The sequence below is a fragment of the Aphelocoma coerulescens genome, chromosome 1A, assembly GCF_041296385.1.
Source record: "Aphelocoma coerulescens isolate FSJ_1873_10779 chromosome 1A, UR_Acoe_1.0, whole genome shotgun sequence".
Taxonomy (NCBI): domain Eukaryota; kingdom Metazoa; phylum Chordata; class Aves; order Passeriformes; family Corvidae; genus Aphelocoma; species Aphelocoma coerulescens.
The window spans coordinates 28134374-28161492 of NC_091014.1; the positions used below are offsets into that span (position 1 = coordinate 28134374).

At 35.7% G+C, this 27119-nt stretch overlaps 1 protein-coding gene across 5 annotated transcripts in view; it reads left to right on the forward strand.

Annotated features, from left to right (window-relative positions):
- The window catches only part of DOCK4 (dedicator of cytokinesis 4), a 230487-nt gene that overhangs the window by 138624 nt on the left and 64744 nt on the right, over nt 1-27119 (forward strand). For all 5 annotated transcript variants that reach the window (XM_068997410.1, XM_068997418.1, XM_068997428.1 and 2 more), the window contains 12 exons: nt 3912-4036; nt 5490-5652; nt 6175-6281; nt 6841-6997; nt 12577-12674; nt 12778-12861; nt 12968-13068; nt 13403-13484; nt 14318-14488; nt 15831-16023; nt 23789-23916; nt 26090-26224. In XM_068997410.1, the coding sequence (XP_068853511.1) occupies nt 3912-4036; nt 5490-5652; nt 6175-6281; nt 6841-6997; nt 12577-12674; nt 12778-12861; nt 12968-13068; nt 13403-13484; nt 14318-14488; nt 15831-16023; nt 23789-23916; nt 26090-26224 (1544 nt within the window). The remainder of the gene's footprint in view (nt 1-3911; nt 4037-5489; nt 5653-6174; nt 6282-6840; nt 6998-12576; nt 12675-12777; nt 12862-12967; nt 13069-13402; nt 13485-14317; nt 14489-15830; nt 16024-23788; nt 23917-26089; nt 26225-27119) is intronic.

Sequence of the window (27119 nt, forward strand, 5' to 3'; positions counted from 1 at the left end):
TTGGTATCCAAGTGTATTTTTCTAGGTTTTTATTCTATTTTTCTTTCCAGAGTGACATTTACTTGTCAAATCCATTTTCTTTTTTACCAGCAGCTGTTTTCTGATAAGGCTTCATGCCTCATAAGGCTTTTGATATTTATAAACCTGTTGATTTTTTGATTTTATGAACTTGTAACATGTTTATTCAAATACTGTGCTGAAGATTTGTCAGGAACATTGTGTAAAGTTCTTAACATCTCAGGACTCATAGCTGAACTGTACAAGTTCAATATAGTTGATTTTCTTACACTTTGGTTGCAAATAATGATTGTGTTTTAAATCAATAGTGAAATATTTGTGTGCCTCCAGACAGGAGGCAAATTTACATTGAACCCTACCTTTCTGTAGATATTATAAAATGCCAGATATGCCACATACTTTGAGGAAAGGAAGCTGCTGTTGTATCCACCTGATACAGACTCTATACTTGATACATAGCCCAGAGTTTACTTTTTTTTAGCCAATTTTCTAGTCTATTTCAATCATCTCCCTTCTGCTTTTCTATTCATTTCCATATAAAACATGGTTATTTCTCATATAGCATAAGAGGTTTAGTCTCCTTTTAGATTTAATTTACCGTGCGTGATAATGGAAAAAAAACTGCATTTTCTTTCAATAACATGACCAATGTGTCTTGAGTTTCTTCAAGACATTTAAAACAGAGCAGAGCTTCCTGAATGGAGATAGATCAGGGCAAGATTCACCTGAACCATCCTTTCATGACACTGATTACAAGCTCTGTCAAGTCTCTGTTAGGACAACAGCAGGTCAGTATTTGAGAAAGTATGTCCTACATCTCTGTCTTTTTTCATTGTGATTTGATTTCTCCTGGCAGTTAAAAAGGTAAAACACAACAGGTTTGGATTTTTAAAATAAATCTTAAAATGCATTGAAACACAGTTTTTAAAAGCCTGCTTCACTTCTGTAGAGCCCCAATTACTTCTTTTAAAGATGCTCTCCTATTTTTTTTGCATAGACTTAAAGACTGGTGTGAGTTGGAAGGGATGTTTAAGATTATTATCTCTGCCCACCCGCATGGGCAGGAACGTCTTTCACTAGGCCAGGTTGCTTAAAGCCACTTCCAACCTCACCTTGAACACTTCCAGTGATAGGGCATCCCATTCCACTGTAATTTTTATTTGCATTTAAGTCCTGTATAGGATTTTTCAAAAGGAAAACTTCCAATTTTTACTGAGTTACACCGGGGGTAAGTCATTAAATTTTTGGTGGAAATGCTTATTTGGTTATGGTTATGTTTCTGTGAAGATCCCATGGAAAATTGAAATAAGTCTGTGCTGATAAATGAAAATAATGGAGCACAAATGCATGTAGGATTCAAGTTAATTTTTAAAGAGAAATTGCTGCACCTACAAGTTGTTTGCTCAAATCAGCTATGTAGCAAAGGTTCTTGTTTTGATTACTGTGTGTTGTCATCTTTTCTTAATGTAAAACGCTTGCAAGGGGGCAACAGGCAGCACTAACCAGAACCAAGCCTAGTATATACATATGCTGAGCAAGGACCCAACATGCTACAAGATCTTTGGTAACCATACTATACTAACTTTTACAATTTTTATAATGAAATAATACTGCCATGTAGAAATAATCATCATCTACTAGTCTTAAGGGTAGTCTTAATGAGTTTTTAAGTTTTAATTTTGTTACTTGAATAAACAGTAAGAGTAGCTTTACAGATTCAGATCAAGGGTTCATCTAGCTGAGTGTTGTAAGGAGAACCGAAGGAAAAGTAAAAGCTGAGTATGCATATATGCATGTATGGTAATTACCCCCTGATGCTCTCCCAGCCTCCAGCTATTTTCAACTCAAGGGATTTCCTGAGTCCTTATGATTGCCTGTTTCATACCCTGTAGCTGATCTTTTTTCCACAATTTCTCCATCCTTCACTTTCATCCTTATACGTTACTTACATTCATAACATCCTTTGGAAAGGTTTGGGGGTTTTTTTGAGATTGCTTTTGTGTTTGGGCTTTTTTCTTACAAGTCTTGCTGTCCATCACTTGAATAACCATCACCTTTTGCTTATTTTAAACATATTTCCCGCCAGGAACCAGAGATTGATCTGGTGGTTGCACGCACTTTCTAGTAATTCAGCTCTTTCATCCTTGACTTCACACACTCTTAAGTGAATACCATCTGGTATTTGTTCTGTTGATTCTGTCTAGCTGTATTCTAGCCTCTGCCCATGATTGTTTCAGCAGGTAACTGATAATAAGGTAATACAATAACAGAATTCCCCCCTTGTTTATGGGCATGGGTCTTGAGGGATTAATGATACAGCAATTTCTTCTTTTACTTTTTTTATTGTTTAGATTGTGCTTTGGAGGAATAATTTAATTATTTTGCACCCAGTGATGTAATAATATTATAAAAATATTCCATGACTATAGCAAGATCATTGTTTCTCTTACTTAGAAATCACTGGAGAGTTGCCTGCAGTAAAATGCAAGGAATGTGAAACATGAGAGCACTGTGGAAAGTTCAAGCAAGTCAAATTCTGCTTGCAAATTAAAATGAAGCTAGAAATTTAAGATGCACTAATTATTTGTTACATATCTTATAATTAATTTTACCCACAATACAGATACACATCCCATGGTTGCCTTCTAAGTGGCACACCTGTAAATATCACACTTTATTTCAGCAGTGCTGAGTGAAAATCTGCCTTATTGAAAGATGATATTCCCTTTTCACTAAACTTGCATTTCTCTAGATGAAAGCACATATTCTCAATTTCTGTTCCAACGAAGTCCAGAAATAAAAATTTTAGAAAATGCTCCTAATTAGGATGCTGTTCATCCTTCATTGTTCTGCCTTTCACAAGGAAAGTCCAATTGGTTCAAAGTAGTTCTGTTAATGTTTGTCAAGAGCTAGATTAGTTTAGACTCTTAATAAATAGATTTAGCATCTTCAAACAGAAGAGGAACTTCTCTATTATGGTACTCTAGTCATTACCAGTACTGCTTTTCCCCCATTCCATCCCCCCTGCAACCACTCTTTCCTCTTTTCGTCAAATATAAACTTTGTAGTTTGTGTCAGCTGAAACTAAAATAAAATTGATCTTGTCCCTATGATCTACTTATTTTCTGACAGACTACTTAGCATGATACTGCATGAATGTGCAAAGAATTTCAATTTCAATATGCTAGCAGTACTTGTGCATACGATGTGGTACTTAGGTAGTGCCTGTATTGGATTTGCAGTTTGAATGTCCTGATGAAGAGTCTAATTTCTCAGAAGCCTGTCCAACAAGCGAAAAATAAGCTAACTAAGCTAACTTTTTCCTCATAAGTTTTGGAACACCCTATTGATGAAAAATATATTGAGATTCTTTAGGTTAAGAATTTGAATGCTCACAATCTGGGAAGACTGCCCTTCTAATGGAAAGAATACCAACCTCTTGGTTTCTACTTTTGCAAAATAATACACTTCGTTTTGAGATTAAGTAGAAAAAAGTTGTAACCAGTTAAACAGAGAACTGTAATGATTACAAGTGAAAGTGCATTAATATTGCCTTAGCTTAGAAGTGGAATTAAATGAGGTGGAGCTAGACACTAGCTTCAGTATAGCTAGAGGGGCCAATGTAAAGACCAAACAGATCTAACAGATGAGTAAAAGCCCCTAGAATTGGTTTAGTATGGCAGATAATCTTTGGGTTTTGAGAGGGTTGAAGATTTTTTGGTTTTCTTGGTTTACAAAAATAATTATTGTTTAAAATCCCAAAATATTGATAAATTGTGGGTGTGACACTATCTGTTGTAAGATAAGATGAAAATCTACTTAAATACTAAAAGCAAAAGTAAACAAATTGGACTGACTTTTGGACACATTGTTTCATTTGGGTTTTTTGATAGGTGAAATGAGGAATGATTTATATATCACAGTAGAAAGAGGAGAATTTGAGAAAGGAGGGAAAAGCGTGGCCAGAAATGTGGAAGTGACAATGCATGTGGTGGACAGCAGCGGTCAAATTCTAAAGGTATCTTTGTTTTATGTTTTTCCTTGCCATAGTTAATTTTGATACACTTTTTCATATGTAAGTCTTCTTTTGTGGCATTGATTGAAGAGTACAAAAATTCTTTGGAAAGGACATGTTTATCTTTTGCTGTCTTTAGGTATTCAAAGTGTTAGCTTAAAACCTTTATAAATTGTCTATATAAAACCTTTATATATGTTCTGTGATGGGATAAACACCTAAAACTGCCAACCAAAAAACTAATGATTCCATTAAGATGCTGGAAAACGTTGAATCAATATCAAGTTTTGGAGAATTTTTTATTTCCTAAGAATTCTTCTTAGAAATACGCAATTTTTTATGTTACACAGAACAACGTATTTTGGTAACTTTGAATTTTGTGTCTGATTTTAATAAATCAGAGATCCTTGCTGCAAAAGTTACCACCATGTATCAGTAAAAAGAATAAATTAATGTTCCTTCTCATCGTCAGATTTTGTTGTATGCTGCTGGTGACAGCTTACAAACAGGCAGTGATTTAAATTTTAATTATTAAAAGATGACTGTTTCTCAAAATTTTTCTGTACCAAAAAAATTTCTGTTCACATTCAAACTTTTCCTCACATATTTATATATAGACTTTAAAATTAATTTTTTTAAATTTGAAAATAGTATTTTCATATATTCTGCATGATTGCATGGGCTGTGGAGTGACACAATGAAGAAGGGCTACAAAAATAGCCTGTTTCAAATTCCATGTTTGTGTATCTGAAGTGAGGTTGTGCATAGAGGTGCACGGCATGCAATATAGATACATTTTTATATATACACACAAAAGTGTGTGCATATATATTAAACAAGAAAAGGTATTGAGAATATAATTGCACAGCGGAAAAGCTACACCTTACCTTTTCCACAGAGAATTAATAGATAGCCTTTAGTAAGAACTTCGACAAATCCATTTGTCTGCCTTGATATGGAGAGTCCATCATGGGTGTTGTAAAGGCAGCCATGTTTCTTCCTGATCACAGGATCCACATTTATTTTTTAGTGCTGGGATATATCACTGATAGTGGCACGGTTACAGGCTTATTTCAGATGACTGAAGATCTTGAGCCTGGGCTGTTCTGGTCTCCGTTCCATTCTTTGTTGCTGGGGCATAACATTGGCTAGACCATGCTGTGTCATGGGGAATCCACAGTGTGTGTGTTGTTTAAGCGTCCCTGATCACCCAGCACACCCTGTTTAACAGTTCGATTCTAAATTTTGTGAATGATTTTTGCCATTTCTAATCTTCTAATTGCAAATATTAAAAAAGTGCTACTGTTTTTGAGGATTATAAGATATTGAACATTGTACTACATTTGGCATTTATGATATGCATGTAGACATTAAATAGTTGTCCTTGGAAGAGCAGTCCTTGATGACATTTCACCAGTGAACTAATCTATCCTTAATCGTATTTTTTCTTCGTTAGGATTTCATCTCATTTGGCTCTGGAGAGCCACCAGCCAGCGAGTACCATTCTTTTGTGCTTTATCATAACAATGGCCCCAGATGGGCTGAGCTGCTGAAACTTCCTATTCCTGTGGATAAGTTCAGAGGAGCTCACATCCGCTGTGAATTCCGGCACTGTTCCAGTAAGTGGTGCTCATGACTTCTGCTCGTCTTCCCCGTTACAGCTGTAGTCAGCAGAAGAGTTTCCATAACACCTCGGGAAAAAGACAGCTGCATGAACTTTCTCTATAATGCTTTTTTTACTTACGAAATTCTAAACTTTTTAAAACATTCTGAAACATTTTAGAGATGATTTTGAGGTAAAAATTGATGGCTGGTTCCACATTCTGCATTCCAAGTTATGAGAAACAGGTTTCACAGAGGTGGATAAACTTCCGTATGTTGCTAAGATTGCGTATTTAGTGGCTTACATTATTTGTTGTTAATATATACTAAGTTATTTCAGAATACTCCCTTCTGATTTAAAGTGAGATAAAAAAGAACATTACAGGAGACAATGTACAAACTGGAACAGCAATTCAAGATAATCGTCATCTGACTAGCTGCAGCTCCAGTATACTTTCTTATGTTGCATTATATATGTTTATTTTGTCTAAAATGTATACTATTATCTTTGAGTGCTGCTATTTATATATGCATTTCAGCAAAAGAAAAGGGGGAGAAGAAGTTGTTTGGCTTTTCTTTCGTGCCCCTGATGCAGGAAAATGGGAGGACTCTGCCAGATGGAACCCATGAACTAATTGTACACAAGGTAATGTGAATTAGCAGTCATTAGCTGTAATCATTCCTCTGGAACATACTTTAAATGCCCAGAGACATTGAGAAAGTCTGTATTGATTATCAAATGAGTGATTATCTTGTCATTAAAATATCCATTGCTGACTGCTTAATATTCACCTTCCTGATATAAACTGCAATTGAATCAAGGTGTGTGTTTCAGTGCACTGGTTTTCCTAAGTCTTACTATTATATTGCATTGTGTTATAATGAATTTCAAAAGGTAAGTTATTTTAACTTTGTGGAATTCTCTTTCCACATATAAGGGTTGTCTCTTTGTTCAGAGGATTTTATATGCTTCCAGATAAAGTTTAGATTTCAACATGAAAATTTGTAGCTATTCATTTAATGTAACCTGTGCAAATGTGTTAGATTTCAATGCCAATATATGATGCTATGTTCAAAAACCAAAGTTGCAACAGGCATAGTGGAAATTCTTCAGTTTTTGGCAGAGAAACAATGATTCATATAATTTAGAGATTTGATCAATTGTTTTGTGCAGTACAGTCATTTTAACTGGTTTGTTTTCACAGTGTGAAGAAAATGCAAACCTTCAGGATTCTGGTCGCTACCTCAAACTCCCCTTTTCAAAGGGAATATCCCTAGGAAACAACAGCCAAGCAGTGAAAACCACTAAAGAGTCCTTCTGGATCACATCCTTTCTCTGCTCCACTAAACTCACACAAAATGGTAGGATATGTTGATTATTTAAAACATGATGAGTTGAAATGAGTGTGATAGCTAGTCTTTTCCATGCCAAGCAAGCGTGGATGTACTCAGAAATAGCTTATGTTCTATCTCTTTTATAAACTGGTTTTCTTCATAATTTTTTTATATCCAGATGGAAGCAGATGCATCATGATAAACTGCTGTTTTTAAGTAGTTCAAGAATGCTTTTTAGATGACCATTATATTGGAATCAAATGCAGCACTTCTGGAACCAGCTATCAAAACCCAGCTGCTTTACAAAACCTCTTAATCTGTTTGTTGTAGAGTTTTTATTAACTACTGACTGTCAGCTTTAGGCTGTTAGCAGTTAGTTTCTAATTAGGCATATATTGCTTTTTTGTTTCTTTTCAAACCAACAAACATTTACTGCTACTTAAAGCAATCTTATACACTGGCTATAAGGAGCAGCAGATATAAATACATGTGTTTACACTCTCTAGCCGTGCTCTGTGTAAAATTCTTAACCAGTGTTCTGTAATGAGTTCTTACGGTTCTTGTTTACCTGCCATAATAATTAGTTTGTAACTAAAACAAAAAACTGTGGAACAGTTTTCAAAAAATGTCTTAATTATTGTGCTTTTGCTTAGTAATGTGTTTCTTACCATTCTTTGATAGAACCACAATTTTGTATTACTGCTTTGCTCTCTCGTGTGTGAATATCTCTGACTTTACCCATCTTCTGTGTATGATGATAAAATTGCTAACTGCTTGCAAATTGGTTATAGAAGTTTAACATAAACTAGAGCAGCTTTTTAAATTGAAATAATCCTCTTATATTTCACCCTTTAATAGCAAGTGTCCAAGATACAACTGTGTGCAAACAGTAAGTGGTTTGTTTCCCTGTGCACACCCATTTTGTATTGTCATAGCAATTACCTTAGTAATGAAAGTTGCCCAATGAAAGATTTTCCGAAAGGTAGCTAATAGGGAATCGGAGACCAAATTTGCTTCAGTTAAAGGCCTTGATTTAGGAAATTACATGAATCTACTGGTACTTACACATGCATAAAAGTGCTGCCTGGAACTTAAGTGTCTCACTGATAAATAGTTGCCCTGTTGTCTGGGGCTCTAATACTAATTTTTGTTTACAGTACAGGATTTATTTTGTAATTAATGTAAATAGATGTATGACGTAGGGCATAAAATTTCCTCCTTTTTTTTTTAACCATATTCTGAGTAAGAGGGTGTAGAATATCTGAATAATATTGATCCCCTTTTCAGCTCTGAAAGAGTTAACAATTATTTCAGCAGTACTTCAGAGGGTGGAAATATTTTCAATAGACAGGCTCATATTTTCTCCAAGGATCTTCTTTGGGAAGTTCATCTTGGTGAGTTTCCAAATCCCCATTCTTTTAAACAAAAATTTGCCAAAATCTATTGCATGCTCAGAAAATGAACATAGAGCAAAGCATGTGGATATTTGGTCATGTGAGCATTACTTCAGTTATCCCTGAGAGAATGTAGCTTATGTATTAAAAATAACAGGATTAAAAAGATCTGTGTATTTAATTTTTTTTAGTAAATATTTGTATTGGTATTTTTGAAAATTGCTGGTTATTTTTGAATTTGTTTTTAAGTTTGGAGATTTTTCTGAATGTCTCAGAGATTCACCTGTTGTTTACAAACAACAATGTCCAGTCTAAAAACGAACTGAAAATTATTCTGTTGTCTGGCTATGGGGTGGGGAAGGACCCCAAACCCAGACTTGTAAAGGGTGGAACTGAATTAGGCTGCAGCTTTACTTGCTTGCTGGGAAATTTTACTCAGCTGTCATTCTCTCATTGATTGTTCCCACATGCCATCAGCTCTCATGCATATTAAAATTATGGGGACTGGGGGATGGCGGCTGACTCTTAGTTGTTTCCTAGTTGTTGGGATCCATAACTTCCTTACCCTGGGTACTTTGGAGGGGTTATTAGGATTATTTCAAGACAATTTTAGAGACCTTCTAACCACGGGAGTCTGTGCGTTCCTCATGGCTAAGAACGCGTCCTTTTTTAATCTTTCTACTGGTTAGTTTTTCCTTCACTTTTCCTTTTGATCATGGATAGTTAATCAGTTAATATTAGCAAAAAGTATACTAGCATTTATCTATTGTATTCTTAGATGGGTAGTTATTTTTCATTACTCTACAACACCCCAAAAGAGCAAGAGAGGACATAGTATTTTTCTACTGAGTAGTTATCAAAACAGTCTTAGTTTTGACATATAGGAGGCATCTCTGGCTGCAAGAGAGTCAGGATCCTTCCAGTAAGTCTGAATACTTTAGCTATTGGCATCCACTCATTTCTCAGCACTGATCGATGCATCCGTGGTCAGCAGCAGAGCAACACGCTGTATAGCATGGCAGAGGTGTAATCCTTCTAGCTGCATTTAAAAAAAATCAAACCAGTGAATCAAGAAAACAAAAGTAGCACTGGGCAGCTTTCTGAGGAACCCCAGTTTGGAGGAAGTGTTGGTGACCACAGAAGCAGACTGATGGAAGAGACATGCTGACTGCCAGTTATGGAATTCAGTTTTTTCCTCCTGAAGTGTAGTGGTGTCACAACAAGCCAATTTCTGATGTCTCAGGACTTACATGAGGGAGATGGAAAATCATCCCAAACCACTTCCTTAAACATGTGATCCTAAACCTTCTGTTAAAGCTAGGTCTTTGGATTTAAATGATGTACTTTGAGAAGGGGTGTATTTTATTTGGTAGGGATAATAGGTCAGGTGTAGTCTATTTTAGATATACGGGCCTTAATTTTTTTTAAGATAATGCCTTGGAAATATTTTTATTCTTCAGCAAAATTAATCATCAGCAGTGACTTTTTCTGCTTTCGAAAACTATGACTTCGTAGTGGGCCTGTTTCTGGGGACAATTTTATATTCTCATGTCTCTTACTACATGACACACTTCTTTCCGTTCCCCTTGTGATTCACATGTCAGATTTTCTATTCATGTCATTTATGCTTGGGCTATTCACTAATGTTATCTTAGAATGTCTTTCCTCCTTAGCACTTCCCTTGAAATAAGTCCTTTGAAGTGAGTGTCTTACATTTGCTTTCTTTTTCTTTTTAAATCCCCCAACAAATCCCTAATATTGAGTGTCAACTATTTTCCACCAAGTTCCTCCAGCAAACCTGTAAAGAAGTGTTTTTCCTGCTCTGAGCTGACAGCTTCAGCTAGTCTTGCTACTCGTCAGCTTGAGCTGAGGCTTAAAGAATGAAGTGTAGAAGTACATTTTAATTATCCAAAAGACAAATGTAGTTCATTGGATTTGTAAATCTTGTTTCTTAAAAATTCCTGACAGAAAGAATAATAAGACCTATCATTTGTCCTTGATCTTTGGAATGTGTCTTTGATGCATGTGTGGGACTCTTTGTCACTCAGTATAACTTAAGGATCTCTTTTTTTCATGCCAGCACAGCTTGAAGCAAAACAAAAATATAATGCATAAACGCATCAAAACAATTTGTGCCCATCAAAAGCAATCAAGGCAGCAAAATACTGTGGAATCTTATGTTGGTTGTTTGCCATTAACGCCTATGGCAGAATTTGAATATAGGTGGAGATTTATTTAATGTTAATAAAGTAAAAAATATTTTTTCATTTTTTTGTGGGATAGAGGAACTTCCCTGGAACACACCAGGAAAGAGATGACACAAAGATGGGTGCTGTTCAAATATTACTTGAGTGTGAAAACAGTCTGTGGTAGAAAGCAGCCAGAGATGCTGAACCTAGAGGAAAACTTGCTATTAAGTTCTTAGTTTAATAATTGCTGAGAGCACTTCAGAAGCACTGACTCCTTCTAACACGATGCTGGGCAATGATCAACTAGACTGTAGTGCAGCTTAAACTGATGGAAGGGTTGGATGGTGGTTAAGGTTTTCTGCTTCAAACCACTAGGCACTGAGAATTTCTGAAAAGCTGGTCAGTGAAGCGTAAAAGTAGTAAACTTGAATATAAAAAAGCTTTGGGATTTATTTAATTCAACAGTTCAAAAATATGTGTCTCTTTTACTAAATGCAACTTGAAAGGAGCACTGCAGATGTGTCCGAGTTCAGCAAGGAAAAACTGCTGAAAAGCCAAGCCAAGTTTGCAAAACTATTTTAGGGTATTGAATGGTATGGAACAAGAAATTCTCAATCTTATAGCAAGGTGGGTTTTTTAGTACATCTGTGAAGCAGTAACATATGTCCAAAGACTACTAAATGTAGAACTTACCTTTAAGACAGGTGGAAGGGCAGATATGTTAATTGGGCCATCCCTCCCTGATGAATTTTATGCAAGTATTTACAGGAAATCATGGATGAAAAATCAACATGTAACTAATTCGGACATGCTGTAAGAGAAGTTTATCAAAGACAAATTATGCCAGAATAAACTACTTAATCTTTCTTTTCAAAATGTTTTTTATTTGTTATCAAGAGGAAATGCAGCAGTTCAATAATACACCACATAGGAAAAGATATAGATTAGAAATAAGAATTTTCAAATGGGCAAATAAAAGCTAAAGTGGAGTAGAAGAAGGACCTTCCTGAGTAGAAAGAAAATACTACTAGATCTGAAGAAATCTCTGGGATTTCTCTCTGCTTTAAAGGATGGGAAGGGTGTAGAGATGAGAGTAACTTTACTAAAATCTGGGACAATTTTCTGCTAATATGTTATTGGAAGGTCTCATCACTTGAGAGGGACAAAATCAAAATATGATACAGAAAAGCATAGTAACTTTGATTTAAATAACTAATAAGAAAGAACAGAAATTAGATTGAATCTAATGGTAGAAAAGGCAGGATACACTAATGGAGACTCCTGAGGATTCTGCTGTACCCAGGGAGCTGAATAGTATTAAACAGGAGAAGCATCATATTGGTGACATAAATATGTCTATCTAAAAGACCCTCAAATTCTAGAATATGTATGTCAGGTGTTTACAACAGACATATGAACTTGCTAATGATGTAGGAAACAATGATGTAATCTTATCTGTAATGTAGTTATCATTTTGGTTAAGAAGGCTGAAGGAGAATGAATACCAGAGAGAGTTTGGACACACTCAGACATCTTTCAGCTCAGAATAGTTCGTTTTCCAGAAGAGATTGTTTTGCTTATTAATAAAGCAGGATCTTAGAGGCATCGTGTTTATTCTCTAAAAAGACATAGGAACATGAGTATTTCAAATATATTCAAGCTATTAATTAGGAGATTGTTTCTAGCTTTCAGAGAGTAACTCTGGAAGGCATCCTTCAACGGGATGAGTGAGGGCAAAATAGTTGCTTTTCTTAAGATAGTGTCTGAATGAAATTTCCTGATTAGAATTGCCACAGGAGACGGACTTTTGTGACCCAGTACCACATTCTAATGTTTGTATTGGTGGAGCAATTACGGAATGGAATGAAAATATGCTGTTGGGAAGATCATATTATAGCAAATCTGGAGGTGTTTTCCTTTGTTTTCATGATGCCAAATTTTGCTGAGTGGACTGTAATAGTAAAATTTAAAATCTGAAATGCTGCTTTGCCTCCAACTTTAATCTTGCATTTTGTTTTTGCAGGAGATATGCTTGACCTTCTGAAGTGGAGAACCCACCCAGACAAAATTGCAGGGTGCCTCTCAAAATTAAAAGAAATAGATGGTTCAGAAATAGTGAAGGTATATACCTTTTTATACTTGTAGAGAATATGAGGGAAATAATGTATTTCCATGTCACAAAAATATCTTTTTAATAACACTGTCTCATATTCTCTCCCATCAGTTTCTTCAAGATACACTAGACACTTTATTTGGGATTTTAGATGAAAATTCTCAAAAATATGGATCAAAAGTATTTGATTGCTTGGTAAGTTTCATTTTGTGATGATGCTTAACACTAGTTAAAAACTAAGTAAAATTTTAAGAAAGTGTTGTGTTGTTTTTTGTTTGTTTGTTTTTTCTCTCACATTTAGGTTCACATAATAAATTTGCTGCAGGACAGCAAGTTTCACCACTTTAAGCCAGTAATGGACACTTACATTGAAAGTCATTTTGCAGGAGCACTTGCGTACAGGTGAAGTCTGTACTTTTTCTCTCTGATTTAATACTGACAGTTATTACTAAACAAGGAGAATCAATCATTAAGGAAAGGGTGTATCCCTGTTAAAATCATTCTACTGCATCTTTAATGCTGGTATTATTGCCCATTGATCAGTGATCTGCTAGGTGCCCTTCAGCAGACTGAAAACTAAGTGTAATATTGGGCCTGAGGTCATCAGTGAAATCCAGTGATATATTTTTTATTTTGCCAGTGTTTCTCATATGGCAGCTATTGGTTTGCATTTTATGTGCAAAGTTAACCCTTCTCCCACTTCTGTGTTATAATACTTTCTGATGTACTATTTTAGAGATCTTATAAAAGTACTGAAGTGGCATATTGATCGAGTCACTGAGGTGGAGCTTCATGATCACATACAGGAAGTACTAAAGGTAATAAAAATTGTTGAAGACAAGTATATATTTGAATGATGTATTCATGCATACAGTACCCACAGGTTTAACTTAGGGAATGAGGCAGAATATATATAAATGATGGAACAGAAGTACTAATTCTAGGGAGCTGCAGACTTTCAGTACAATCAGTTTATTCATTATTCTCTTTTGTCAGTAAGTTGACCATTGAGGCTCACTACCCTTAGTCTCTGAAGCTCTGTGTTCCTTACTGAATGTGGCAAAGGAATCAAATACAGATTACAATGGTGTTATTAACATCCATTGCATGAATCTAAATGGCAGACATGCATACTGACCTAATGGTTCAGTCCCCATACTAGGGAATTCTACTGATTTTGGTGGTTGTGGTTGTTCTTGTTGCCCAGTTTGTATCATCAGAAGAGCACAGTGTGCCATCAGGCTGAGTTATACAACACAATAATCCCATTTGGGACAGGTGCTACAGTTTGGAAATAAAATATCAGTGTGGTTCCCTTCTGTTATTTTCTATGCTGCTGTGAACTTTGGTGTCTTGCTAATGAGAGAGGGCTGTATATTGAATTTGTATTCCAACAGTTTTGCAACTTAATTTAAGCACTTTTTTTTGAGGGAGGAGGAGAGAGTGATGTGAAGTTTTTGCTTGTTTGTTTTGTTTTGGTTTTTTTATTAAAATGTTGTTAGTGTTTCAGCAGAAAGATTTGCCAAAATTAAGTAATGGGGTCCTTTTTCAGTGTCTTTTGTTTATTTGAATGAGGTAATCATTGCATGTGCTCTGTTTGGAGATGAGCATGTTCATTTGTGTGATTTATCTCTGATTTTGTCATTTATAGGCACAGGAGTATATCTTTAAATACATAGTTCAATCTCGAAGATTATTCTCTATTGCTACTGGTGGACAAAATGAGGAGGAATTTCGCTGCTGTATTCAAGAGCTCCTTATGTCAGTACGCTTCTTCCTGTCTCAAGAGAGCAAAGGAACTAGTGCTTTATCCCAGCTACAAGTAAGTTTTCTTGCTTGTTGGCATTTTCCACATCCAGTATAAAAAATGTATGCCTGTTCAGAAAGAAAATGTATTTTTGCTAGTACAAAGTGGCATTTTCAACTCTCTATCCTACAGTGTGAAATTTTCATACCAGCACTTTCTAAATATGCTTGGAATAGATAATGCTAAATCTGATATTTTATTTTGAATTATAATAGTTATATTGATGGATGCAAATAAAGCAATTTTTCTGTTTTGGACTTTTTACTGCTTAGTTTAGCCACACTGACACTGAAGAATTTGAGCCATACAAAAGACTACTATCAGATTTTTCATGCTTTACAGAAAATTTTTAGGTCTTGATGAACGATATGGTTTAATACTCAGATGATATCTTATTTCATTTGAGACTACAAAAATGGGCTAGTGCTAAAGTGTAGAGGCAAAACACACAGGAGACAGGTCTCTACATTAAGTGCTCATGAATATACTGTCCTCTTCCCCTGTTTCTGTAACCAAAGGTGGTTAAGATCCTGTTATGAATTAATATTTTCCAAATCGCTTTAGAAAACTGTTCTGCCAAGAAAATAGCAAATCAGAGAGAACAGAGTAGAGAGGTAGTTCTTCCATTTCATATCGTGTAAGCAGCTGGAGTCAAAAGACAACAAAATGATACAAACAACCACATTTATAATTATTTTTCAGTATTTTTAACTAAGCCTGTTCTGCCACCAGTGTGAGTGTGCAAGTAGCTTTTCACAATCAGCAGGATTTAGAGAAAAAGAAGGGAATGACAGTTTTAGCTTCTTTTCTCTGGCATTGTCCTCCTTACTTTTACAGTGTTTTGTTTTCATATTCATCAATGACTTTCTAACCCTATTTAAAGATTGCTGAAGGGAGCCAAGACTACCAGTGCTGCCTCACTCCAAAATAAAAATATTAATTATTTGAAAAATGGAAGATATAGAGACTGTTACATTACTTACCTTAAAACAAAGCAAACCGAAACAACTCCACACAAATATTTTTGGTACCATATCAGCTAGATTCTGCCATCCTTTAAAAATTTTCTCTTGCAGAGACATAATTGTATTTAAAGAATAAATATTTTATTCTAAGTTGAACTTTCACTTCGTCCTGGGAGAAATTAATCATTAGATATTACTTAAAGGAAATAGTCACAAGTGTGAGTCCATTAATGAATGTGAGGCTATTCCTTCTGAAAATAAGACTCTTTTTAAAGCTGCTACCTACCCTTGAAACCAGGCATTTTTCTACAGTTACTTGAATTTCTGTAGTTGTTTAAATTCTATAAATGTCAAAACTGTTCTGACTGTCCATTTTTTCCCTGTTCCTCTAGGCTGTGTTTCTCAGCTCATTCCCATCGGTGTACTCGGAACTTTTGAAGCTCTTTGATGTGAGAGAAGTGGCAAATTTGGTTCACGATGCTTTGGGCAGCTTGCCAACAGTCATGCATGGTGATGAGTCCCTTCAAGCTGTTAAGCTGCAGAGTATTGGGAAAACTGTAGAGAGTCACCTGTACACTAACCCAGGTAAGGTTACTCTGGGCTGCCTGCAGATAAGGAGCTCGAATTGTGTGCTTTGTACGTGGGCCAGCAGGTGCTGAAAGGAATAGTGTTCCTAAGGAACAATTATTGAAACACTGCTCTGTATAAGCTGCTCATTTACAAGAATACAGTTTTTTTTTAATTTAGTGGTTTGTTTTTCAGAGGCAAAGACTCTTAAAAATATAGGGGTTTTTTGATCTACTGGCAATATGTGGGTTAAGGAAGTTTGCCTTATACTTTTTAAGTAATTACAAGGAAAAAACTGCTAAAACTATTTTTCTCCTTTTTTCTTCTTCTTTGGGGGCAGTTCAGCAAACAGACTCACTTATCTGTTATCTCTTGTTTTTGCAACTCTTGCTAGTTCAGCACTTTGGATCCTCCATTTCTTAATGTAGCATAAAAATGCTACACAAATGTGAGTGATGCCTGGTGCATAAAGTATATAACAGCATAGTTATTTGCTGTGCAGGAGAAAATACTGCTGAATGGTGGTGAGCCCAGCATTCTTGGTTTCTATTCTAAGTGAAACTCATGGAAGTAACCAAGTATTAAATTTGAGATGAAGTAATTTTGAAATAAAATAATTAAAATAAAGATATTTAAAGAATTCTAATAAGTCTGTCTTTACCCGCCAATAGGCCTGAGAGCTACTTGGGTATTGGCTGATGGAGTTTAGTAGGAACAGTAACTTCTACCATTTAAAGCATTCAAGGTAAACACATTGCAATGACGAAAGCTCTGCAAAAACCACCATGATATGCATAAATTCTTTGGGATACTGCAAAAAAAAGGAAGAGTTCTTCAAACATATTTTTTTAAAAAGCTTTCAGTGATCCTACTTTATAAATATGAGCTGAAAGAAATAGGTAAGGAGTACTGCATCCTGGCTGACTGGCTTCATTCTGGCTGAAAAACAGCTTACCCTTTTCCTTGGGAGCCCCTCCAGTGTCCCCTCTGGAAGGGTCAGTTAGTTCTCTCTACAGCTGATTAATCAGACCTTCAGTCTCTGGCTAGATGATGACATATTCATGGAGCAATATTAAGGATGGTCTCACTTATGTTTTTCATTTTCCAGACTACTTAGGGACCAGGTAGCATCATTGCTATTTTCCTCCCATTATCTCAGTTGGGTCAGTCTAACCAGGCGATCTAAATATATGAACTTAATTAGCATTACTTAATGCCATGAAAGGGACTCCTGGAGACTTTTTTGGAACTGTAGATCTACTTTCAATTGTATGACAACTTTTTAATGTCTGCTTTCTTTTGTAAAAAATCAGGTTTTTATTCAATTCCATTTTCATTATTAAGTAGCTGGTTTGGCTTTAAAAGCAATGAAAATTACGTGTCAGAGTTTACAAGGAGTGTGGGTTGCACAGATATAAAATACAAATTTCTTAGACCGTGGGGAAACAGATGTGAAAAATATCAGACAGTAATAAAAGCTCCCAATGTCCATGATAGAAAGCTCAGACAAACACTTGTACAGTATAATTTTGGTCATCATTAAGTTGAAGGGTCTTGTGGAGATCAGCATCTTGTCTCTGCCATCAATGCTTCATCTCTTTAAAATACAAAAATATAAGTAGACTTTCCCTCACCCCATGCCTAGAAGGAATTCCTATTAAAATCCTCTTAGGAAAAATAAATATTGCACTATATTATGTTAATGTGTAGAGTAAACTGTACCTCTTAAAGGGAAGTTGAAGCTTGCTGCTGTGAAAAGAATTGATTTCTGTCTCCCAGATGAAGATAATGAATGCTGCAAACCACAATGCTAGCTAACTACGCTGCGCTGGAAGTAGAAGGAACAGAGGAAATAACTATTTATTTAAACATCTGAAAATGAGGAGGATACTTCTTAGATAACATTTTCTGTTATCTGGAGCTTACTTCAAAACAAGTGAGAGTAGTTTTGAAGTAGAGCATGGGAGTTTTACACATTTTCTGCTGCAAAGGCCTGAACAACTAATGCATTAGCTCCCACAACTACAGAAACAACCTGACACTAAAGCTACTCTTTCACTAAAATTCAGAGATGTATTTCAATCTGTTGGAAACAGAAACAACAGGCAAGCATGGGCTGATTTAAGGTGCCCATGCACACACGTTCAGTACAATTTCAGATGTGTTTGTTGTGTGTGATCTCTGCCTGCCTCTCTAGAGAATGCAAGTTATATACTGTATTTACTTAACATGTGTAGATAGGATGTTTGAAATGGAGCTGGTATGTTTTGGTATAGTTTGCTTTGAACCCTTTCTTATTTCAACAATTTTAAACTTCAGCTCTTCCTGTAAGTAACAGCTACAGACAGGGTTGTTAAAAGGTGTCAATAGCAGTTATGTCTAGCTCTTGTGAGAAGTTAGTGGGTATTAAGGTCTTACTTTACTTTTATTTTTCTATATTTATCTTTGCATCTTTGTTGTACACTTCACTGGCAGTCTAAAAAAAAAAAAACAGATGACAATTTTCCTGCCAAAAAAGTTCATCAGTATTTCTTTCCTCTTGGCCTTTCTTCCAGCCTCCTGGGTATTTTGCTCTTTGGACTCATCCCTCTTGATACTTGTGGAATGTCCAAACTGATGTTCTGCATATGCCTGTAACCAGAAGAATGTCTAACTTTGTTATTTCCCGTACATCAGTAGTCTAGAATGCTTGTTTTCTTTCTTTTTTCTGTTAAATATTGTTATAGCTTCCTTTGAGGAAGAGTTAAATCTGTTTTGCTGGGAAGAGTTAGGGCCAATAACAGAGAAACACATGTTGAACCATGTCCTTCTTGACGTGGTTAAACAGGAATTGGCAGAACACCAACTGTTTTTCAATCTAAGGGCACTACTTTGAGCTAATTCAATAGCTGTGCAAATCCAATAGCTGTGAAAATGCGAGGTGTGTAAGTGGAACATCTAGGTTTTGTCCTCCAAAAAGGATGAGTTTTCTTGGAATCATCACTGATACAACATGTCAGTTAGCAGTAGAGACATTGTCTTAGTAGGTAAAATCCTACAAAAAAGAAAACTTCATATTGATAAAGCCTGTATCTTAGCTAATTCATAAGCTGTGCTGCAGCTCTTTACCCTATGAAAATTGTTGTTACATGGCAAGAAACTTTGTGTTTTCCCAAATTATTTGGATTTGGACTTCTGTGCAATGGTAGTTGCATAGGACTCTTCCTTTTAGTGAGGCAAACTGTTCAAAGCAAATAGAGGAGAGGTTTAATTCTATGACCATTTACACTATATAGATATATCAGTTATATTATGAAGCTAGGAAAAATTCCAAGATGATGCTTGATTTCATATATTAATTTTAATGTGATTATTTTACATGTAACTTATTCCTTTTCTTTTTTTATTATTTTTTCCTTAATTACACTGAATCACACAGGTAATGGATTAGAGACATGATAATTATCTATTTGTTTTCTTTCTGAGATTGTCTGCTTCCCTCATTCTGTCTTTGTGAATGAGTTCATCTAAGAATTGCATTCTGTATATTACAGGAGAATGTACATGTAGGAAACTTTGTTTCAGTAGTCATTCAGAGACAAATACCTGACACAATGAGTAAGAATAATTTAATATCTTTGAAGTGCCTTGTGTAAAATATGTTGTGATATCTTAGACTTCCTATGGGAATGAAAAAAATTAATTAGCAAGTTCAGGAAATGATACCATCAACTGATAAGGAGGCTTAATTCTAGAAGCTAGGTATTATGATTTCCCTCTTATTCCATTGTTTTTCAAAAGACTCAAACCTCATTAACGAGACTTGTAAGATATCTCAGTAATCACTGCAAGCTAATTGATTGCTATAAAAATGCAAAAAGCCTATCACTATTGAAAATGTTGACAAAAATCCTGAATTCAGTTTACTTAAAATGCATTAAACTTTACATATTAACACAGGTTTGAAAAAAGAGTAGATCTTTTCAAAACATAACAGTTTTATACATTGATCCATAGTACTATTTTCAAGAACTCCATAGTCTTTTTCAGATTCGTTAGTGTTGCTTAATTTGCCTTCCACAGCAGTGTACTGTTCTTTGGCATTGTTTGGTATGTGCTTCTACACACACCTGTGGGGGTATGGATAAATGCACATTGCATACAAAAATTCTGTCTTTGCAAATTATGCTTTTGATCAATGCCTTATTTTTATGCCACAGAAGGACTTTCTGAGCCATGCCTGTGTTTTCCTTCTGCACTACTGGCAATTCTTTTCTTTCAACTGAAAACGATTCCTCTCTACAAGTTTTGAGCTAGTTTCCCTACTAACTGTTCTGAGAACAGTGGCATGTCCATGCAGCCACAGAACAGGCATATATGTTTGGGTTTGGAATTGCAGTGATAGCTGCTTTTTTGGCTTAAGCATTTTGTTCTCCTGCCATCCTTAAGTCCAGTATTTCATCCAAATGAGGGTACATAAATTGAATAGGTCAAATAAAACTACCAAAATCAAGAGCAACTTCCTTGTTTCTTACTGTTCAAGGGGAATGCTGTTTATTTGTTTAAAAGGTTTGATTTTTCCAAGCAGGCTGAAGCTTTGACCATCTGTTCAGATATAGTAATTGAAATGAATATCATCTTTCTGAAAGTAATCTTTAAAATATACTGGACTAAAGAAAGTATGTCTCTGTAGATGCTTTACGACTATATGGAAATCAAGGAGGAAAGATGTGCAATGTATTAAATGTTAATGTTGCATAGGAAAGTCACAAGGATTGCCCAGAGTCTAAGATAGCCCTCTTTCTAATTATGCCTAGCACATACTTGAAAAGCTCTCTGTCGTGATTTTTTTTTCTTGTCTTTCTGTATAATATTTGTGAAGGGCAAGTATTAGCATTTTAAACAGTCAGCTAATTTGACTTCCTGCATAGAAGAAAAATTAGGACAGTGACTGATGGCTCAGAGTTCTGATTATTTCACTATTCCTTGTGCTCATTATTTTTTCTATATCCAATGGCTGACATTGCAGCTGACAAATAGTAAGAAAAAGAGTAATCTGAGACAAATATTTTCCAAACTTTCTCACCTAGTCCTTGGTTTGCATCAGAGGTGAATGAGCCAGCACGCCTCTTCTGTAATACCACTACATCTCTCCACCTAAACAAATCAAGACAGAAGGGTATTTAGATTCTGGGCTTATGAGGAATACATCTAAAATTGTGTTATTTGTGATGGTTGTTTCAGTAACTGCCACTATTGCCTCCCATGTATGGCTGCAAGTCATATACTTTTTGCTAGTCCATTTGGTCTGGTAAATCTGAGTTTCTGATCATTTCATGAAGCTTTTGCAAAAATAGGATACTTGAAACAGTTGAATGAGGATGCTTGGTTTTGTCTGAGATGCCTCAGGCCACATCATGTGTAAGAGTTGGCTATTTACAAGTCAGGTGTTGCTACATGCAGATTTTTGGTCTTCAAAATGGAGTTCATGATGCTGCACTTGTGTGTAAGCAGTGCACAGAGGGCACCTTAGGTGAGGTACCAACTGCTGTGTGGGCTCATCAGGAAGCTGTCTAGAGTTAATGTGGAAGAAACACCTTGGTACAGGGCTGCTCCTCATTTCTTCTCACCTTCTGGACTGAGGGATTTGAGTTGTAGCTGCAAGAGAGGACCTGTGGCCCAAATAGTAAGGCTCATACACAAAATGTGTGAAAGTGCTGCTCTTACTGCTCTGTGATAGTTGTGGAGTTGAATAGGGATAGGATTGAGCTTTCTATTGCCTGCCTGCCAGGAAAGTACCTCAACCACAGAATCACAGGCTGGTTTACGCAGTGAACCCTTCATCTTGTCTCTTGATGATGGATTGCCAGATAGTCAGGAATTCAATACATATAAGGCCTAGCAGAAAGCAGGGAAAAGGAGCCATCCTCTGTAATCTAGGGGTTAAGTCTTTTTTCTACAAATATAAAAGTCCTGCTTTATTGCTTTAGCTGAAGGCATTAGTTCAGTTTCTTCATCCAGCAGGACTCAATACGGATATTTAGCAGTGGGGATCAGAAGGTGGCACTTGGCTAACCACAGGTCTGCACTGTCGCTGTTTCCCTGCCTGTTTTCCTTTTGACCCTAGAAGTCTTACAGTGGACAGGTCAGTGGCAGCTGTGCACAATTGACGTCTCAGAATACCTGGGACAACGCTTGGCTGAGCTTCTCGTTCTGATGCAGAGAAAAAGAAAACGCTGCCTTGTTTACATTGAAAAAATTCCCCCCATTTGTGATGTTACAGACAGATAGGAGCTCTCAGGATAGTCATGATGAAAACCTACTGAGGCACTTCCAGAAATAAGCCAGCCACTGGAGAGAGGCTGTTTATTGCCCAGTGTTGGGTTTCTGTACCACTGGATTTCGATTGATTGATGGTCTTTTGCCTACTGCCATACAGTCTTTGTTTATTATTTTCTTTAGTAGGAAGATACAGAGGAACACCTGAATAAATAATAAGGATGAAAAACCCATTTAAAAAGAGCAGGCAAGCTTTTCTTTCAAAATAAGAATATACTTAAATAGTGTGTACAAATCAGCTTGTCCATGTGATTGTCTTGTTATACAGATGACTAGACAGTGAAAACAAAGGAATAGTAAAGCATAACAAGATTAGTGCTGTATTTCAGTGAGCGAAAGAAACATTAAACAAATAAAATCTCGGACTAAATATATCTTCTTCTCCCTCATGGGAAAAAATAGAGGAAATAATTGAGGGAGACAAAAGGTGTTTATAGAAAGAGTAATCCACAAACAATACCTGGTTGGCAAAATTATTTTAAAGGAGTAATTTTCCAGCTAGACAAATCAATTTTTAGGATATAATTGCATTAATGACCAAAGGAACTGAGTAGATGAATATATTTCTGTAGTGCAGCTTATAATCATTAAAATTTTAATGGAAATTATTCCAGTACATTTCTATGAGAATATAATTTCTCAATTATGGAAAAGATTTTAAAACATCAACAAAATGAAAACAGGTAAAATCCTTCCCATTTATCAGGTTGTGAATAGGTGTTTAAAGTGTTATCACAAGTGTAAGTAATAGGGTTCTTCCCATTTAATATAGTCTTTAATTGTAATAAAAAGAAGCAGAAATAAGTAGCATGTTAATGACGTTCTTGCATAATTTTCAGAAAATTCAGGACTGAAAATAGCACTAAAGAGCTGTGTTTAGGAAATGAAATAGTGGAAAGGCAAATTATTTTATGTAAACACCAGTAGTCTAAGTTGCTCATACTCAGTAGGAACAAGGGATCTGGAAAAGTGAAAATTCTGAAAGAAATCTGAAAATACTTCTGCTGGTCGGTGAAGTAGAACTCCTTTGTAGAATAACATAAGTTCCAGATGAAGTCTGTCGTAACTTTGGCTTATAAATGGATCCTGTCACATGGCAGGAGCACTAGAGCATAATGTCTCATTGTTTTGGATACAAGTATTTCTGTTCTACTTTTTCTTTCTTTTTTTGGGTGACAGTTCAATAAATACTTAAAATTTTCTTTTACATGTAGTATATTCCAGACAGTGGTGTTGTTCTCCATCCATGATATAACATAGTGACTTTCGGCGTATTGTTTACTCTTCAAACATTTGCTTATGATTGTGAAGTAAAAACTTCTGCTTATCAAAAATGTTGGTTAAAGCAAGGAAAAGCTTCTGCTTATCAGAAATAGTTCTGAACTGAAGACACATTTTGTATATGTATTAAAATTAAATAACTCTATGAGAAGCTCCTACTCATGAAATCTTTAATTTTTTCCAGATTCTCGATGCATTCTTCTTCCAGTAGTTTTACATCATCTCCACATGCATTTACAAGAGCAGAAGGACCTTATAATGTGTGCCCGTATCCTTAGCAACATATTTTGCCTCATCAAGAAGAACAGCTCAGTGAGTAAACACCATGTCACTTCCACTTGAACTTCTTTATATGGCTTAGTGACATTTAATGACACAAGCTGGACCTTGCCCAAGAGCATTTTAAAGAGTTCTCTGTGTAATGAATCTGCATAAACATGTCATTTTGATTTTTTCATGACCCTTTTCTTTCCATGCATGAGTATTTTAATTGTATCATATAGTGTTCTGACAAGCTTTTACACTTCTTCAGTGTTGTGTTGGAAAGGAAGAAATGTCTACTTTTCCTTTAGGGGCATTTTCTGTTGTGGTCTGTATATTCTTAGGGGACACAGGGCTGATATAGGTAAAGAGATGGATATGAGTATTGCAAGGGGGGTTGCACTGGGTTGTTAGTTGATAAACTTTGTGGCCGATTTCTGATGTCTGAATTTGTGAATTAATCTGTGAAAGCTGCATATGAGAGCGCGCTTAGACAGGTGTATTGCAAGTGGGAAGGTGATCACAGACAACAGGATATAAGAAAATTAAAACCAGTCATTGCCTGTAATTAGTGCAATACATGCATGTCAAGGTCCATATACTTTACCTTGTAATGCATTAGTGAGAACTCCTTTATGTGCTTCTTCAGTTCATACCACTATCAGCAATTAAAGTTGCTCCATCAATTATTTGATACGTATGTGGCTTGCACCTTTGGCACTGTAACATGTTCATTCCAGCTGCTCCTGGATTAGTGTAAAACCTCATCACAAGATAAAGTGATAAATACTAAAGCCGTGCTGTGGTTTTGGACTTCAAAGAAAAGCTTACATGTCTGGTCTGAATTCTGGAGATCTTCCATTTGGAGTTACCAAGCCAGAGATGTACACAATTACAAGTGGATATCTACATAAAACCCTCAGAATGTTCAGGATATGCAGCTACCATTTTTAGTAGTGTTTGAGTAATTGAGACTGTTAACAACTCGGTATCTTTGACACGGTTTTTTGTACATCAGTGCAGAATTTTGTCCTTCCATTTTAATCAAGATAATTTAGAGATTGAGGGAACAAGTGAATTTGCAGTAAGGCAGCTTTGAAAATTAAGGCTGTTGGTCATTCCAGAAATAGTCTGTAGTAGTAAAGAGAAGGGTCCTCATGATGGCTATGCCTCCTAAATACACTGTGTACTATCTGTTTTCGTAAGTAGTCAAGTTAACAGTTCTTTGATGCTAGATGAAGTGACAGAGAACGTGGCCAGTAGATTCAACTTAAGTCCAAAAAGGAATTTTGAATTTTGTTACAAATCATATACTTTAGGATGTCTAGGAAGCAAAATTTAAACAAAACAAAAAACTGAAATCACTCCTACACCTCAAATGTCAGCAAAGTTGATTTACTTGTTTGTCAGTTGAGTTTTAGCTTGGTTGTGTGCATTTGAGTTTGAAGTGTTTCTTTTCGCGAAAAAGTGTCATGTTAAATAATGGATAAAGTTGCTCAGATTAAGATAGTGGCTTCTGATGCAGTTGAGACTTAAAACAGTGTTCAAGCAGGGAAAACATATTTCCATCTGAATTAAAAAGGAGAAATAGCTACAACGTGACTTTATCAAGTGTTTTCATGCTGGTAACTGAGGTATTCATGGTCTGTTTTGGCAGTGAACACTTTGATTCCTTTGTACTGATGTTGTGTACAAGCAGTCGCAGGCTTACATAAATGACTAATTTGTTTGTGCTACTCAGCTGCTGGGATGCAGTGTAGCTGGTCCTTACTGATGAAGCAGGTCCTGAAGGTTGAGCACCATCTGCTTGTTTCTGGGGATAGTTTCGAAGTGTAAAACAGGATTCTGCTTTTTGGAGTCTAAGCCTTTCTTGGCAATTTCCCCAGAAGATATATGGGTGTTACCTATAGAAATCTTGCCTGAAATTTGTATATTATTTACTGGTTTCTCCTAAACATCAATTGAAAATAGAGCTATGCTAATGGTATGAACACTTACATATTCAAAGTCATCCCTGTAACTGTCCTCTGTGATGTAGCTAATGGAAAACTGTTGGGAAAAAATGAAGAGAATTAAACAATATCTGAGTTAGAGAACAGTCCTTGTTTCTTGAATGTAGCATTCATAGTGAAACTGTAATTTGTTTCTAAAACTACATCAAAGGAATTATGCCTGTGGTCATATTTCTTTTAAAAAATCTTAAATATTTTATTTATTATTTAAGGAAAAATCAGTCCTGGAAGAAATTGATGTGATTGTAAACAGTCTGCTAGATATTCTCTTAAGGACCATACTAGAGATCACCAGCCGACCGCAACCATCAGGCTCTGCTATGCGCCTCCAGTTTCAAGATGTGACCGTAAGTTTCTTGCAATGAAATAGGTCACAGCTGTCTCTGGTTGGACTACTAGATTTGTGAATATGTTGTCTTTATATTGTAATTCAGAGTGTTAAGAGTTTGTGCATAAAAGAGAGAATGACGAGGACAATGAAAACCTTTCATTTTTAGTGGAAATAGTAATTTTTTTTCAATAAGTTTATTTATAGTGACCAAAAAAACCAAAGCAAAAAAAGAAGCTCAAGAGATAACATTTCTTTTGAGACTTTCAGGTTAGTAATTGTTTCAGTATGTTCCTTTTGTTTGCAATATAATAGTTTCTGAAATGCTATTTAAGTTTGAATTCCTGAAAATAGAAGAATATCAATCAATAACAGTTCCTAAAGTGCATAAATTTTTTCATGATGAAAGAGCTCTAAAGATGCCTGCAGAACCTGTGATAACTTGTACTAATCTAAATTTATTACTTGAGAGGCTTTTTGTTGTTCTCTAGGCTGAGCATCTGAGCACATGAAGCTGAGCATACAGGATAGATTTAGAAGATTAGCCAATGATGTTTTGGTGAACCTGCTATAACAACTCATGGAAATTAGAAGGTTGAAATTCATGCATTTACAGAAATATTGGTGATGAGCATTGATCAAATAAAATGTTCTTTTGCTTTGTTTGCAGCAAGATATTCACTTTGCTTTTCAAGAGCAAATTCTTTCTAATATAGCCAGGGATGTGACCCCAATAAGATGTGAGGGGTTAGCATTTTGTGCAGAAAACATACTATGCTGAGTTATTTACCATCTCATTATACATTTGATTTATTAATTAATTGCCCAGTATTTACACTGTAACAGTTTTTGTTAATGAATAGATGGTTGCTTTTCAAACCAGAATTTCCTCTGCGATCAAACATTTCAAAAAC